Raw genomic sequence first — 17,320 nt, 5'->3', positions numbered from 1 at the left:
AATGTTAATAACACTGATTAAACTTAAATTGTGTCAGGGGCACATGGTGGGGAGGGCGGGGGGAGAGTGGCGGAGCCTGTTGTTACCAGCACATCCAGCACATCCTAGAATAAGCCTTTCCCCAAGTGTTTGAAACAACAAAGACTTCTAAATTCAGAAGTCCACATGCTTCTGGAGTAGTTATGTCTAAGCTTTTTTTGGTAGCATATCAATTTCACTTTAAAGTTTCTGAGCATTCACTATAAATATAAGTACACATTTATTTAAAAATTATACACACATACTATCCTAATGTATTATGCACATTGTAAAATATAAAATAATTAAATGATGTGAAAGATGAAATAAAATCTCTTAATAGTGTTCATTTACCGTACAAAAAGACTTTTTACTCACAAAAAATTTAATATTTTATTGAGAACAATGTGATTTAAGAGGCTTCATTATTTTTTAAAAATCATGGCTTGATATTTGGTGATACAGTAATTCAAAAGTCCAGTTCTAAGTCTAGTTTACTTCTATACTTGGTGTTCACAGCTATCCCAGTTGCAAAGGATACCTCACAAAAAAATGTGGATCCAAATGGAAGACCCCACAGTGTATCACTGGTTGCTGAGCAATCACTACATTTACTTTTCAACTACTCAGAAGGTGCTATATTTTTAAAACTGGGAGATTTAAAAGCAGGTTAGAAAACACTATTTCCAACTGTTTTGTGTGCAAATGTAATAAACCTTTATACATCATATTCATACATTGGTTTTGAAAATGAATGTTTAGTTTTCAAATGTGCTGCTTTCATAATATCCTTAGTTAATATCTCCAGGAACAATATATAATAAGGACACTAATGAGAGTAAATGTTCCTACAGCACAAAGACCAAGCTGTTTGAAAACCATCACTAAGCATCAATATTACAAGCCATCTGAAAACCATCATGGACCATTATAAATGTTCTAAAAGAAACAAACCTTACACTGCCTCTCCTTGCAATATTAAGGTTGTTTTCTGATTTAAACTTTTCCTCCACTTAAAGTTACTATTCTTTTTGTCTGGCAGATTTTAAAATGAACTGGTTGGCAATACTGGACAGTCATTCAATAACATTTCTGTGAGTGTAGTCAGTGTGCCAATGACAGAAAAGAAAAAAGTAACATCTGAAAAGATTCTTTACTTGCAAAGATTAGTTTATATAAAAACACTGTTAAAAATAATGTATACAACTGAATTTGAAGTGCATTTATCATTTAATACAGTGCTTGTCATTAGCCAGCAAAAAAGTAAATACTTTTATTTTAATTAGTGATCCATTTTCATTGACTTGATTAGATGGCTAAAAAGAAAAATGAATTTCTATCTCTCAGGAAAAGAGCCTGTAAAATTCTCCTACGATTTTTTACCATATACTTGTGTTAGCACGCATTTTCAACTTTATTCTGGTTTTAAATCAAAATACAAAAATAAGTATGATGCAGAACGAGATTTAATATTATTTTTGGTACTTAGCCAAATATTGCAAACCTTTGTTCAAATAAGAAGTCCAGCATTGAAACTATATATATAGATATAAAAATGGATATAGAAATAGCTACACACTTAATATATGTGTATACACATAAATATAATTATCATGTTGGTAAATATCTTCCAAGTTGTAACTTACTTCATTAAAAATGGTATTTATATTAAACAAAAGTATTGTTAAGTAATAGTAAACAGGAGGCCTTGCTGGATTACTTAATTCTTACAGAATTTTCCATGTAAAAGATTCATAATTATTATTAGTTTTATAATTCCATATTTAATTACAGGCAGAATAAAATGTTATATTTTGTCATTACATTATAATGTAAATTTTAATTTAGATGTTTTGGAATAAAATTTATTATTATAGTTACTGTAAGCATTTAATTAATAGATCTAAAAGAACATTAAGAATAGTACATTAAATTACTCTGGAGGCTCACAAAATTTTTTTTTCTGTTATAAAGATCTGCAGATGCCCTACAAGAAAGTAAGGGGAAAGGGGATAAGATGGGGTGGCAGGGTGCGGGGGAGGTGGAGTGGGGTGATAGAAGGGAGGGCAGACTGGGGAAAGGGACAATCAAAATGCATGCCATCTTGTGGTGGGGTGAAGGTAGAGATGGGGAGAAAATTTATAACTCAAAATCTTGTAATCTTGTGGAAATGAATGTTGAAAACTAAAAATAAATTTTAAAAATGGAAAAAAAGATTTGCAGAACCAAAAAAAAAAAAAACCTTTGGAAACCACTGCTCTAGTGCCACTTACAGTACATCTGCCAGCTTTCAGCCTCAGAACTAGGTACTCTCAGAGTTCATAGATAGCTAGATAAGAAGAAACTCTGGACCCCTAAGCTATGTGCTACTTATCCACAAAGGGAAGGAAATCTGAGCTAGAAGGTCCAGACTACGCTTGTGGCAGCACCAATGAGGGCAATGTACATAATAAATGTGCTCTGGATCACAGACATCTTAGGCAGAGAGATGAGAGCAGGGGAAGGGTCAGAGCTAAGGGAAATGAGCCAGCTGGCATTACAGACACTAAAACGTGTGAATCATTTTTATTTTCCAGCCTAGCCTTAGGCTTGATGTGATTCCTGAGAAAAAGAGTAGTCTTTTTCACTGCCACTCCTTCCGTTCCCAAGAGAAACACTTGCGCGCGCGCGCACGCACACACACACACACACACACACACACACACACACACAGTAGTTGCCTAGTCCAACATACGCTGGTCTTCTAAGAGGAGACAGTACTTTTCATCCCACCATTAGGGCTGAAAGGTTTAAAAAGGCACATTAGCCTAGCAGAGTTGATGACAATGTGAATAAGCTTCAAAGTACTATGAACGAGAGCAGTAAAGAGAAGAGGGCTGGTTGGCCACCTAAAACTGAACTAGAATGTCCTCAACCTAAACAAATTCTACCAATCCTTCAAGGCCAAACAACTAAAGTCCCACTTATTCCACGACTACTCCAGTCCTGACTGACATGCCTCTCCCTGAACTTCTCATACATGCTACTCAATGAATCATGCTACTCATGAATCAGAGAAAATGTACTTTCCCATTTGTATTGCTTGTTACTGTCTCATATGTGTAATTCTTGTTCCTGTTCCACACGTTGTAAGTATTTGGAGATTATTCCCATAGATTTCCATAACTGCAGCAGTGTTCAGCATAGAGGATTTGCTCAATACTGGCTTACAGACTGTTTACCAGAATCTAGGCCATGAGTCTTTTTTCACGGTCAAGAATCCTTTACATGATAAACTGGGAAAGCAAAAACTGACTGTAGGAATATCCAACATTCTGATGCTTCCAGAAAATTTCTAAACTGTTAAATTCTGTGAGCAACAACTTCAGCTTTGGAAATCTGACAGTAGCTGGTACAGTACCATGGGTGTTGTGGGCACTCGACAAATACCTGAAATGTACAAATTGAGGGGGCTGGAAATCACTATAGAGGGAGCACTGTATAGTGAAAAGAGGCCTGAATGTTGAATCCAGATTTCTGAAAGCTATTATGTAAATGTGAGCTATTATTATTTTTAAACAAAGCCATATTATAACCCTAAAATAAGTCTAACACACTACAATGTGAGAAAAGAGACTGTATGGTATACTAGAGTTAGCTTCAAAGCCAGGAAGAGTTGGGTCCAAGTCCTGACTTACATCAAACAATCAGTAAGTATTTATTAAATACCTACTATGTACCAGGCACTGTGCTGCGCTAAGCACTGGATGAACATACCAGCTGCGTGAATATACGCAAGTCACTTAACATAAGTGTTCTAGGCAACACTCTGAGATTATCAATTATTGAGATAGCGTAGACTTGCTTTGGTAGAGGGAGTTTCCTCACCTGGGAGTTCCCTATATATTATATTACCAGCACAGTCTTGTCCCTAGCTAAATGCAATGCTTAATAAACATAAAAATTGCACTCCAAATTACAGCATTGCACATGAAAACTTTTTAAACTATGCATTTAGGGAGGAAAAATGTCAAAATAGATTTTTAAAGAAATTAATGCATTCTATGATACTAGTAATTTTCAAGTTTGTTTTCACCCCAAAGGCAAAAATAAAAACAGAATTTTAGCATTGGGAAGGGGTTTGGATATCCAGCCCAACACCCTTTTTTTAGAGGTAAGAAAAGTGGATCCCTGAGGTTAGGTCATTTGCCTAAGGTCTCTCTCTCTCTCTCTCTCTCTCTCTCTCTCTCTCTCACACACACACACACACACACACACACACACACAGAGTTAGTAACAAAGTCAAACGTACAAACTCCCAGTTCAGGACTCTTAATACTTGCCTGAGTCTATTCAAACTATCTGGTGATGAATAATCATCATTAAATATAAGACCACATAAGAACACAGACTATAATCATATCCTACATAAAATTATAGGGTGGATATACGTCTCTAGAAACTATACTTCATGAGTAGCATATGGTTAAATCTATGTAATGACAATACATCTATATGCCAACAAACAAAAACACGAGAGCAGCTATCTTTTAAAAAGCAATGATATAAATAATCAGGTGCTAACTGACTAATTTCTGTTTTTTGTTTAGTGTTCATCTTTCTACAAAATATCTTAATGTATTCCATGGACAGTGACAGCTGATCTAATCATTAGACACCTGACTGTGATTTTTACTAATATGATATGTAAAAAAGGGGTTAAAATAGTTTTGCTACTCACCTATTTGCCACTGGGCTTCAGGAAGGCCTGAACTATTTAAATCTGCTTATTCCCATGTAAGATGCGATGACTGCAAGGACGTATTAGTAATTTCTTATGCTGTTCCAACTGATAATTTCAGTTAAAAGAAATATAAAAACTGTCCACTTTACTACAAGTATTTTCGTAAGATAAATCTCTCACAACATGATCACTTTTTAGCCCAAATTCATCTTTTTTCCTCACTTAAATGTTAATTTTTATAATGCCTATTCTTCCTGAAAGCACTTGAGTCAAGAAGAAGGAAGATTCCATTACACATACTGAATTATATTTAGAATACAAAGATGAGACCAAATAAATGAGCTGACTGAAACTTTCTTCTCCAACCCGCCCACCTAATTTAATACCAGAGCAGCTGCATAAGGTGAGGACAAGAGATTAAATTTACTGTTCCACTCTTCAAGTCACATGGCTTAGATGATTTTCTGGGGAGAATCAACTGCTGAAATAATCTCAGAGTGCCTTGTATAGAGGTGGGAGCTCAGCAAATATCTAGTGAATGCTTCATCTTCACATCCCTAAATGTTGGGAATTCAGTAACAGCACCAAACCAATGTGATAAACCAACACTACTGGCACATAATCATCACTGTCTACATACGTTTGCTGAGTAAGGATATCTCAAAGTCTCTATTTTACATATCTCAAAATATGCAAATGGATTCAATTCAACAAGCATTTATTAAGCAACTACTATGCACCAGGTGTATAATCCCTGCTCTCAAGGACCTTACATGGGGCATTACTGGAAGAAAACAGCATATACCGAGATAAATTATACACAAGCTCAGTACAAAGTAATTTCGGAAAGGAAAGAGCTAACTGGAGATCAGGAAAGGGTTTCTGCAGGGAACATTAACGTATAATATAGAGACCAAAGTCATCTTATAAAATACAGTATTATCCAGTAGCAAGCAACTTATACTCAAACTTATACAGCCTTTCTTAACTTGGCAGGTTCGCCGCACACAAAATGAAATATAGTAGTTTTCAGGCCCTGGCACATCTCTCACTGAGGAGAAAAGTGGTGGGGATGAAGCAATAGCAGCAACCAAACAGGTAAAAGAAGAGCTTCCGATTCTGCTTATATATGCCTGGGGCAACAGAGCAGCCTATACTTCAACCCACAGTTTCCTCACAAGGAGGGATTCCAGCCTGCTGAACTCCGCAGTTGGCTTTTTTGGATCAGGCCATCTGCTGACAAAGTGGAGAAGATAACGTTGAATAAGCATTCCAATAATTATGCAAAAGAGCCCCAACCAGTGGCTCACAACAGATGGGTAATCCAATAAAAATTTTATAGATTTACAGAGGTCAGAGAGTACCTTGGGCACACAGTTGGCATTTAATACATGTTTGTTGAACTGAATACTACTCAATGGCAGGACCAGCAAGAGAAAGCACAGTATACTGCCAAGAGTATGGAATCTGTAGTCAAAGGACATGGTCTCTGTGACCTGGGGAAGTCACATTACTTCTCTGACCTTTTTCTTAAGATGAGGGGAAAGGTCAGACTAGATCAGGAGTGGGGAACCTGATGCCTCAAGGCCACATGTGGCCCTCTAGGTCCTCAAGTGCGGCCCTTTGACTGAATCCCAACTTCACAGAACAAATCCCCTTAATAAAAAGATTTGTTCTGTAAAACTTGGACTCAGTCAAAAGGCCACAAGGACCTAGAAGGCCACATGTAGCCTCAAGGCTGCAGTTCTCAAACAACTGGCTGTGTACGGCCAATAACACCAGCACACAGGAAGGCTGCTAGCACATTCTTTGATCTGCTTTTCTAAGGAAAGCAACTTTAAGGGGTTAACAATCTTACTTTAATTAAACATACATATATCATTCACTTAGTTCAGGGGAAAAAGTCGACACCCTGACCTTCAGAGAAAACACAAACAGAAATTATAAGCAGAAATTACATAAACAGAGCAAAACAACACTAATCAGCAAACAGGCTTCTAGCTGTCTGACCAAGACGTTACATACATAGCTACCAGAGAGAGAAGCACCAACATCTAGGTCTGTCAAAGCCGGGGAGTTCCTTGATGGCTATCCAGAGTCTCATCTGGTCAAATCACACACAACACTCTTCCAGTGAGTGAGCCCCAAGCAAAATGCTAACCTCAGAGTATATACATACTTCTTCAGGGTCAGAGGGCATCACAACCATGTGACTCAACTCCATGTGACCTAAGCCTACCCATGACTTAAGCAGGTCATCAAAGACTCTCGATTAAAACAAAGGCAAGACTCAAAGACACTTGATTGCCTTGGTGCTGAAAAGCACTCCAAAACAAAAGACAACAAAAAGTCCCACTTTACTTGCCATTATAACCACCCCCTGAACTAGATGCTCTCTCATCCATTCTAACACCAAAGCCATGAGCCTAAGTATCCTGGGATAATGGCAACCTAGATGATGAAAAACTCTTCCTAAGTTGATTGTTCCAGCTTCCCCATAACTATAAGACCTAGAAGCTCAGTGGATGGTTGTACAGTCAGCCCTTCTCTAGCAAGTCTATCAGCATGATTTTTGCAACAGCATGTGCTCACATCGTTTCTCTGTGTCATATTTTGGTAATTCTCACTATATTTCAATATTTCAAACTTTTTCATTATTATTATATCTGTTATGGTGATCTGTCATCAGTAACCTTTGATGTTACTATTGTCATTATTTGGGGCACCACAAACCATGCCCATATAAGACAAAGAACTTAATTGATAAATGTTATATGTGTTCTGCTCCACCAATGGGCATTCCCCTATCTCTATCCTTCTCCTCAGGGCCTCCCTATTAAGACACAAGAATATTGAAACTGGGCCAATTAATTACCCTACAATGGTCTCTGAGTATTCAAGTGAAAGGAAGAGTCGACCAATGGGGCAAACTTAATTGTTATCTTTATGAAACTGCCTCAACCACCTCAACCTTCATCAACCAACACCCTGATCCATCAGCAGCCATCGACATTGAGGAAAGCCCTACCAGCAAAAAGATATCTTGCGAAAGCTCAGATAATGGTTAGCATTTTTAGCAATAGTCTTTTTAAAATAAAATACACACATTTTTCTTAGACATAATACTATTGTACACTTAATAGACTACAGTACAGCAAAGAAAACTTTTATATGTATTAGGAAACCAAAAATTTGTGTGACTCACATTATTGCAATATCCGCTTTATTGAGATATTTGCTTTATCGCAGTGGCCTGGAACTGAACCCGCAATATCTCCAAGGTATGCCCGTAAATATTTGTTGACTTCATTTGACTTGTGATAGTGGAAGTCATTTGAACTCCTCAGCCCTCAGTTTACTCAATTATAAAATGAGGGAGGGAGGGAGGACAGGTGGACTAAATGCTCTCTGAGGTCCCTTCCAGCTCTGGGCCTACCATGCCAAGATTCTACTAGACTGTTAGTGTCACAAGATCAACAAATATTTAGAACTCAGAAAAATATACAAAGACTTGTAAGAAGTGATATATATAGGCCAGTGAAGAAAGCAGAGCCATAAGAACACCATACACAGTGCTGTTGTGGAATCACATACACAAAGCCTCAGTCTTGAGATAATACTAAGAAATAACATAATGACAACGTTCTCATCTCAAGCCCTCAGCCCCATCTAACAAAAAACCTTACAAAAGTTTCATCAATACCAAGGAGACAAAGTCCTGATTTGAAGTCCTTTGGTTTCACTTCAATCAAAATTACCTCATCAGTTTTAAAAGGAAAACATAGTTAGTGAGGGCTCCTCCTAAGATTAAAAAGTATTTTGTTTGTGGTGACCAAACTAAGAGAGGAAAACTGTTTAATTCAGTTAAGAAAAGTAACTTTTTATTTACCTTTGATCAAACCATTAGTAAAGCTTAAAAAGAGGTAATGATTGCTTTCACAAAGATATTTCTCCAAGAGCATACAAATATTGACTTATTGTTCTGTTTAAGCAAATCAAAATCTGTGAACTTAAAGTTTGTACCTTTTTTCTGTTGCTCAGTAATTTTGTTTTTTCTTTCATGATTATTATAAATATTATAAATATACAGAAAGTTATATAAATATTATAAATAACATATGGGGGGAGAGGACTCTGACTGGATCTCCTCATTTCAAGCAGAATTACTAGATAATAACTATTTAGCCAAAGTCGCTGGATATAATTTTTAAAAATTAGTATTAATAAATTAGGTAAAAACATTAGGTAGTACTAAATTAGCTAAAAAGTTTTTCTTCCACAACTAAAGCAAAAAAAGGCAACACTAAAAGGAAACAAAACTCAAGTCAAAAACAACAGACAATTTTGGTACAAAATGAATGAAAAGTTGTTAAGCACTTTGCTAAAATCTGGGTAAACTCTATTCACCAAATCCTCTTCATCTACAAGCTTTGCAGAAGATGGAGTTGACATTGGGGATGCCACACAGTGTACAAGGAGGAAAAGAAAATTTTTAAACCCATGAAGTAAAGGAGGAGGAAGGAGCTGGACCTGAGATCAAAGAATTATAGTTGAAGCTAAACCCAGTCAGGGAAATAACCTCAAGCCACAAAAGAAAAAAAAGCACTTTGTAGAATAAAGAGAGTCAATAGTAAGATGGCACTGATTTCCATAATTCAAAGATATTTCTCTAAACATTTTCTTTGATGATGGTAATTCTACCCAGTCCGTTCAGCTTAGAAAGAGCCGATTTTCAGTCCCATGACATTCATGTGTATCTGTGGTTATCTGAAACCTATTAAAAAGTAAAGACAAATAATGTTTAAAGGGTACATGATGCAACCATGTGGGCGGTGCTTTTCACCTTGTCTCATTATAGGATACAATACCATTAATACTGAACAGGGATGCTGTTGGCAGGGCTGATAATAACGACGACAATAGCAACTAGCATTTGCACAGCACTTTAGAGTTCACGAAGTGCTTTATTCTCACATCTTATTTTATTCTCACAACTGGAAGATAGGTGCTATGATTGTCCCCATTCTACAGATGAGGAAACTGAGGCCAACAGAGGCCAAGTGACTTACCCTGGGTCACAAAGCTATCAAGTGTCTGAGATGGTGGTACACTGCTGGTAAAGGTTTAATAACTAGGGGGTAGGGAATATGTGCCCATGATGCACTTTTAAAATTTAGTCTTTATTAATATTTTCTCCATCACTTTAAGTATACCAGGGGCGGGGAACTTGTGGCCCACATGTGGCCCTCTAGGTCCTCAAAGCGTAGCCCTCTGAATGAATCCAAACTTCACAGAACAAATCCCCTTAATAAAAGTTTTGTTCTGTAAAACTTGGGACTCAGTCAAAAAGCCACACCAAAAGACATAGAAGGCCATATTGGCTTCAAGGCTGCAGGTTCCCTACCCCTGGTAGACAATCAACAAAGAAATAAATTATTTCAGAGAGGTAAATTGTCACAATGAATCAGCTCTGTGAGTAGGCTCCAATATAACACTACTCTGAGGTCATATTTGAACTTCAAGTCTTCCTGATGCCAAATCCAGCACTCTATCCAACGCACCACCCAGTTCACTATTTCATACCAGCATTTGCTCAAATTGCCTTTCTGGAAAAAGAATAATTAGTTACTTATACTAGAGTGAGACTATTTATTTGTTTGGTCCAAAATTAATACATTTGTGTGAGCTTATGTTCTATTCTAGGTAGAGGAGGTATCCAAGGTATGTATGAATTCTTGTCAAAACTGACTTATCTTCTTCAGCAAATAATCCACTGAGCCCTAGAGACTCCTCCCCCCCCCAAAAAACAACTAACCAGAGCCAACTTTAATATGGTATTGGTAGGCAAAGACTGAGGAAAAACAGAATTAATGGTACAGTCATGAATTAATAGAAACAATGGCATAAAACAGATAACCATTAGAATCAATAAAATTGACCATCGAGCCTAGTCTTATCATAAATTTACTCTGTCACTTTTGGCAAATTAGTTCCTTGGCTCTATGTGCTTACATTTTCCCAAAATGAAATACTATCACTATGTTAGCATTACTATCAATTTAAGAGATGTTATAATTACTAGAAAACATTCCATATTCATTAGAATAGTACCAATGTTTTCTTTTTCTCATTTGACAGAATAAATGGCCAACAGTAAGGGTAAAACAAACAGAATGTGTTAAGGCATTAGATTCCATCGAAGCCACCAAAGGAAAATGGCATGTAAATACTTTAGATAAAGGAATTTCCTCCCAGATGGTGAAGCAAAAAGATGCCAGGAGACAGATGAGCCCAAATGCCCTCAACCCACTCCCAAACTCGAATGAGAGAGGGAGAGACAAAGTGAGGGAGGGAAGCAAAGATGGGAGAGAAGGAGGGAGAGATTTTAATCTGAACTATCAATCCCCTAGACCAGAGATTATTAATTAGATTTCAAGGGGATGTGCCCTGTCCAAATGACAGGAGACCAGAAGAGAACAAAATGGAGGTCTTGGACACATAGTTTCCTCTGGGGGTTTTTTTGCCTAACCTCCTTGAGAAGGCTGTCTACAACATGTGCCTCCTCTTCCTCTCTCACTAACACTATCTACAGTCAGGATTCTGATCTCAGCATTCAACAGAAACTGTTCTCTCCAATTGACCTCCCTAACTGCAAATCCAGTGGCCTTTTCTCAATCCTCACCCTTGTTTACCTCTCTGAAGCCTTTGATATATTGTCTTCTCTTTGCTCCCTCTTGGTTTTCCTGCTATCTGTCTGACCACTCCTAGTCTCTTTTCCTGGATTTTCATCTTTGTCCAGTCCACTAATCCTGGGTTACCTCTAAGGCCCTGTTCTAGGCCCTCTATGTTATTTTGCTTGGTAATCTTATCAGTTCCCAGGCATTAAATTATCATCTCTATGCTGATGATTCTCAGATCTATTTATCCAGCCCTAACCTCCAGATTTGAGGCCTGTTGGATATCTCAAACAGCTTACTGGATATCTAAAACTCATCGGGTCCAAAACTTATCTCATTATCTTCCCCCTCAAATCCACCCTTCTGGGAGTATCATCATATTCCCAGTTATTTCAGCTCACAACCTACATGTCATCCCCAACTCTTCACTCTCTCACCCCACCCCCATATCTAATATGCTGTTGAGGCCTCTCATTTCTACCTTTGAAAAATCTCCCTTGTGTATGCCCTCTTTTCTCCTTCAATGCTGCCACCACTCTGATACAGATTCTCATCACCTCATGCCTGGAATATTCCAACAGCCTCTTGGTTGGTCTCCCTCCCTCCATTCAACTGTCAAATTGATCTTCCTAAAGATCAAGGCTGACTAAGTCAAACACACACACACACACACACACACACACACTCCCTATCACCTCTAGGATCAAATTTTAAAAATTCTCTGTTTTACTTATAAAGCTCTCCATAACCTGGCCCTTTCGTAACTTTCCAGTCTTGTTACACCTTACACTTCCCTGGAATTTGGGAAGACTGGCCTCCTTGCTGACCCATACAGACAACCCTTCATCTCTAATACAAGGGTCTTCACTGGCTCTCCTCTGTGCCTGGAACTCTCTCCCCCCGGGCTTCCTCCAACCTTCAGTTAAAAGTCTCACCTTCTGCAAAAAGTCTTTGTCAATACCCTTCCTAATGCTTATGCCTTCCCTGCGTTGATTATCTCCAAATGATCCTGTATTTATCTTGTTTGTACATAGCTGTCTGCAAGTTATCTCCCCTACTAGACTCCTTGAACAGCAGAGACTGTCTTTGCCTTTCTTGTATCCTCCCTCAGTACTTAGTACAGTCAGTAGTGCCTGCCACAGAGACACCTAATAAATGCTAGTTCCTGATTGACTGAACAGAAATTTACAGGACCAAAAGCCATTCTCCAATAGAGAAGCAGTCAGAAGATATGAATAAACATTTCTCAAAAAAATTGAAAAGTATCAATATATTAAAGAATACTCTTTATCACTAATAATAAAATACATGTCAAACAACCCTACGATTTCACCCCACAAAAAAAGCACAGTCAATGTTGTGGGAAGATAGGCACACTAAGATATTGTTGGTGGAGCTTTGAATTAACACAACTATGCTGGAAAGTAATTTGGAATTATGGAAATAAAGTGACTAAAACAGCCAAACCTTTGAGCCAGAGATTCCACTACTAGGAATACATCCTGAGGAGGTCACTGACAAAAAGAGAGGATCCATATAGACCAAAATATTTATAACAACATTTTTTTGTGGTAGCAAAGAACTGGAAATGAAGCAAATGTCCTTTGATTGGAGAATACCTAAACAAATTATGGTACATGAATGTAATGGAATATTATTATGCCGTATTTCAATGCAAATATAACCCATACAGAGAAGCATGGAGAGAGCTACATGAACAAAGTGAAGTAAGCAGAACTAAGAAAATAATATACATGATGATTACAACAACAAATGGAAAGATCAACAAGAAATTAATTAAAAGTAAGTGTTACAGAATTGCCAAGAACAAGCTTGGTCACAAAGAAGAGAAATGACTAGACATTTCCCCCCCAATCCTCTGCAGAGGTAGGAGATCTGCAGGTGGGGAACACTGCATACAGTCTGAATTTTTTATTTGATGCATGATTGATTTTGCCAATTATTTTTCCCTTCTCTCCTTTTTTTCTTTTAAAAAAAGCCTATTATGAGACATCACTTTCTCTAAGAAGGGAGGAGAAGGATTCGGAGGGAAATTTATTTACTGTATACACAAAAAGTTATCAAGAAAAACTTGCTTGAAAAGGCAAACAACTTGGACATAATGGAGTCATAGCTTCATATGTAATCTGTTTATTGTATACAGAAAATAATGTTCATATTTGTCAGTTCATGTTAAGTTCAGAATAACAAAAACTTAAATTAAAACAAACTGCACTTAATGATAAGGCAAACCACTCTGCCCAAATCACCATCTGTGTAAGCACAAACGCACTAAGACAGAATCCTACTTGCCCCCACTTCCAAAACCGTTCCCCACCCCAACCCAAATTCAAATACTGGAGGAAATATATTGTGTGTTTGTGGAGAAATATCTGCTGTGTCAAAACAAAAATGAATCTATTTTTTAAATAAAAGGCCAAAAAAATGCAATATATGGGGAGCAAAAAAAAATACATATGAGTAAATTTAGCAATGAACATATTTCTATATCACATTAATGCATAAAATATGTGGGTGCTTGCTTGCCACACAGCCGAGTCAACATGCCATTCCCCTTATAGCCAACACTCTGAAAATGTGTCCTAGTTATTCACTGTCAAATGGAGGTCAACCCATTTCTGATAGCCTTCGTGTTATATATTCCCAGATCTGGCGAACTTCCTGATATTATTTAAGAGGAACTATTAAGAAAAATAAAAATTAATCAGACCCAAAAAAGTCCAAATTTATTTGTGTGGACATGATTTACTCAGAAGCTTACTATCACTAACAGAAGTCAACTGACTAGCTCTATAAGCTCTTCTTTTGTAGGCCATCAAGAAACAAAAAAGTTCAACTGGATGCCAATTATCCATAGAAAGATTTCCTTTTCCCTGGCACAGTCCTGTAAATTTCTGAAAACTGGTCTTTTGGGGTTTTTTTTAAAATCTGTAAAGTAGAAAAATAATGTTGTATCAAAGGAAAAAAGAGCCAACAGTTTAAGTTACGTTTCCCCAACTGCAGACCCTTTCTAGTTACTTTTTCTTTTTTCATTGTTTCCATCGTGTCTGACTCTTTGTGACCCCAATTAGGATTTTCTTAGCGAAGATACTGAAGTGGTTTGACATTTTCTTCTCTAGCTCATTTTATAGATGAGGAAACTGAGGAAAATAGGGTTAAGTGACTTGCCTAGGGTCACACAGCTAATAAGTAACTGAGGCTAAATTTTAACTCAGGTCTTCCTGACTCCAAGCCCAGCTTTCTTTCTATCCACCATGCCACCTAGCTGCCTTTATTTTCTAATTACTACCATACATAAAATGATTCACATTTCAATTATCTACTACTACCAAAATAATTTTGTGGCATACATTTTGCCTTACAACATCTCAACATATCAAACATTACGTACAAAATTTTATTTTTTTTTAAGAGTTGGAAGAGCTTTCAAGATTCTATTCTAACTCATTGAGCCATGGGGACACATTAAGTGAAATAAACTTAAAGGCCTAACTAGGACTCAGATCAGTTTATGTTCCTAAAAAGTGACTTTAGATCTGTACAGGTTACTAAAACTCTTGTATATATAGTTAATCTCCCTACTGCAATTTCTGTTTACCTTATTTAAAAAAAAAAACTTTCACATGGCTTCAAAATTTCTACAATCTCTTCAATGCTGAAGAATTGTTTTAAAACTAAACAATATGAAGATATTACTAAATATTGATCTACCATCTCTCTTCCCCCAGGCCTAGGCTAAAGAACACTTAAACCACTCCCTCCAAAAGAGAGACATTCCAGGGTTAGAGTTGTATAATTGTGGACCACAAAGGCCCAAATTGGAGGCAAAGGCTATATGCCTAGACTGCCAATGAAATGGAAAAACTCCTTGAAGCCAAAAATGATTTGGGGAAGGTTATTTTTCTGGGAGATCTAGACTATTTGGTTTTGTGCTAAAGCAAGCTGCCACCTTCGTTCCTCTTCCTGGCAAAGAGTTCGAAATTCTGACTCCAGGTCAACTTGACCCAGTTTTTTGAAAAACCTCAGGAAAGATAAAACAATACATTGACTAACTTCCTAACAGACTAATTCCATAGACTAATACTAACTTCCTGGCATGGTGGGCTTTGAAGACTGAAGTCAAATGCACTAGCAGAAAATGTTTCCTGTTTTAGGTTTGGATCCTAGTTAGGTTCTGTCTTCAGAAAAGCACTTTAAGATTCATTTGCAATCCCCCAGAAGCATATGCAACCAAAAAAATTTAAAAAAATAAAAATCCAGGCTTTAACTCAGAAGTTCTTAACCTGATGATCTATGAACTTTTTTTCATATTTTGTTAACTATTTCAATATTATTAGTTCCCTTTGCAATCCCATGTGTTTTATTTTATTCATTTAAAAACACCATTCTGAGGAAGGGGCCCATAGGCTTCACCAGACTGCCAAAAGGTTCGTGACACACAAAAATCCAGCTTTGACGAAGTCATTTATTAGGGTGTTTCGTTTTTCTTTATGGTAATCATTTTTCTCGTTATGGATATACCCGTTAGTAGGTGCAGTTTATAAGTAGGGTCTGGAGGCATTCCCTCTCATATCAGGGATTCGATACATGGGGAGACATCAGCTCATGACTTTTAAGGTTCAGTTTTGGAAAGAACAAAAAAAAAAAAACCTGCCCTGTCATAGAAAGCATGCATTAATCCGAATCAGGTGCTCGATGTTGCACCACACAAGAAACTTTAATAAGACAAAGATCCAGAGGAGGAACTTTTTTTTTTTCAATTGCAACTTTCTTCCTTCCCATTTAACTATCCACAACGGTTTCTTCTCCCTCCTGATCTGGGAGTTAAATTGGTTCTGGAGCTGCGACTCCCGTCCCATTCCCAGGTACCCAAGAAGCTGGAAGTCGCGAAAGCATCCGGGGCTGGGGTGAGAGATGCTATCAGCCGAGGGGAAAAGTGCTTGGTACGGGAGTCTGCAATGATCCGCCCGCCCACCCGGGTGCCATCGCTCCGGGCCCGCACACGCGTCTCCTCCCCCCGCCTCTCTCCCCCAAGATCCCCAAGCGCTCACCGAGCTGCCGCCCCCCAGCTTCGCGCTGATCCTCTTCACCAGCATAATGCGGCTACTTGTCTTTTTGCAGATGCCGCCTCCTTCCTCCTCCTCCGCTGATGCCGCGGGTACCGCCGCAGCTGCCCCCGCCTGCTCTTCCTTTTCCAGCGGCAGCTCGGGACTCATATTGGTCCCATTTCCCAGCCGGCTGGGAGGGATGGCGAGGCAAGCAAGAGGAGGGGCTGCGGCTGCAATGGATTCCGCTCCTGCCCCGGGACCCTCTCGAGCTGGCAGCGGCCTCCTCCTCCCGCCGGCGCTCGTTCCGTCATCTGCTTCGCTAGGGCCAGCCGCGCTCTCGCTGAGCTCGCCCGGCGGCGGCGGAGGCGCCAGCGACGGAGCGCAGGCAGAAGCAGGCAGCCAAGCCGACCGCTGCAACCGGCTGGGGCCGGGGGAGGGGCGCGGGCTCCCCGGCGCACGCGCAGTGCCGCGCGCGTTACCCGGGGGCGACCGGAACGCCGAGTCCCTACACAGACCAGACGAGCCCTTGGGTGGCCGCCTCGGGATCGCCCTGCCCTCCTTCCCTAGCAAACTAGAAGACCCAGACCCGGCGGCTAAATCCGGGACCCCGCTTCCTCAAACTTTACACGCCTCCGGAAACGCGTCACTGCATCCTCCTACGGCCAAATCACACGCGCCCCTCCCCTCCTTTTCAATCTCCCTCTCTCCAGACTAAGAGGAGGAGCCGGTGGTGGCTCTTGGGGGAGGTGGAAGGGTCCAGAGAAGGCCTAGGGCTGCTGCTGCTGCTAAGGCTGAGGACTCAGGAAAACCCCACGGCTGTTTGGCCACCCTAG

The 17,320-nt window shown here is 39.0% G+C and overlaps 1 protein-coding gene across 1 annotated transcript in view; it reads right to left on the bottom strand.

Annotated features, from left to right (window-relative positions):
- MFSD14B (major facilitator superfamily domain containing 14B) overlaps positions 1-16,934 on the bottom strand; it is a 106,410-nt gene extending 89,476 nt beyond the window's left edge. Inside the window, exon 1 of the mRNA XM_036741637.1 lies at positions 16,491-16,934. Within this exon, the coding sequence (XP_036597532.1) occupies positions 16,491-16,655 (165 nt within the window). The 5' untranslated portion in view covers positions 16,656-16,934. The remainder of the gene's footprint in view (positions 1-16,490) is intronic.
- Positions 16,935-17,320: the final 386 nt, after the last annotated feature.

This window comes from Trichosurus vulpecula, chromosome 1, assembly GCF_011100635.1.
Source record: "Trichosurus vulpecula isolate mTriVul1 chromosome 1, mTriVul1.pri, whole genome shotgun sequence".
NCBI lineage: Eukaryota > Metazoa > Chordata > Mammalia > Diprotodontia > Phalangeridae > Trichosurus > Trichosurus vulpecula.
Note: the sequence above shows the minus strand (reverse complement) of the source record. Positions and strands in the feature narration are given on the sequence as shown.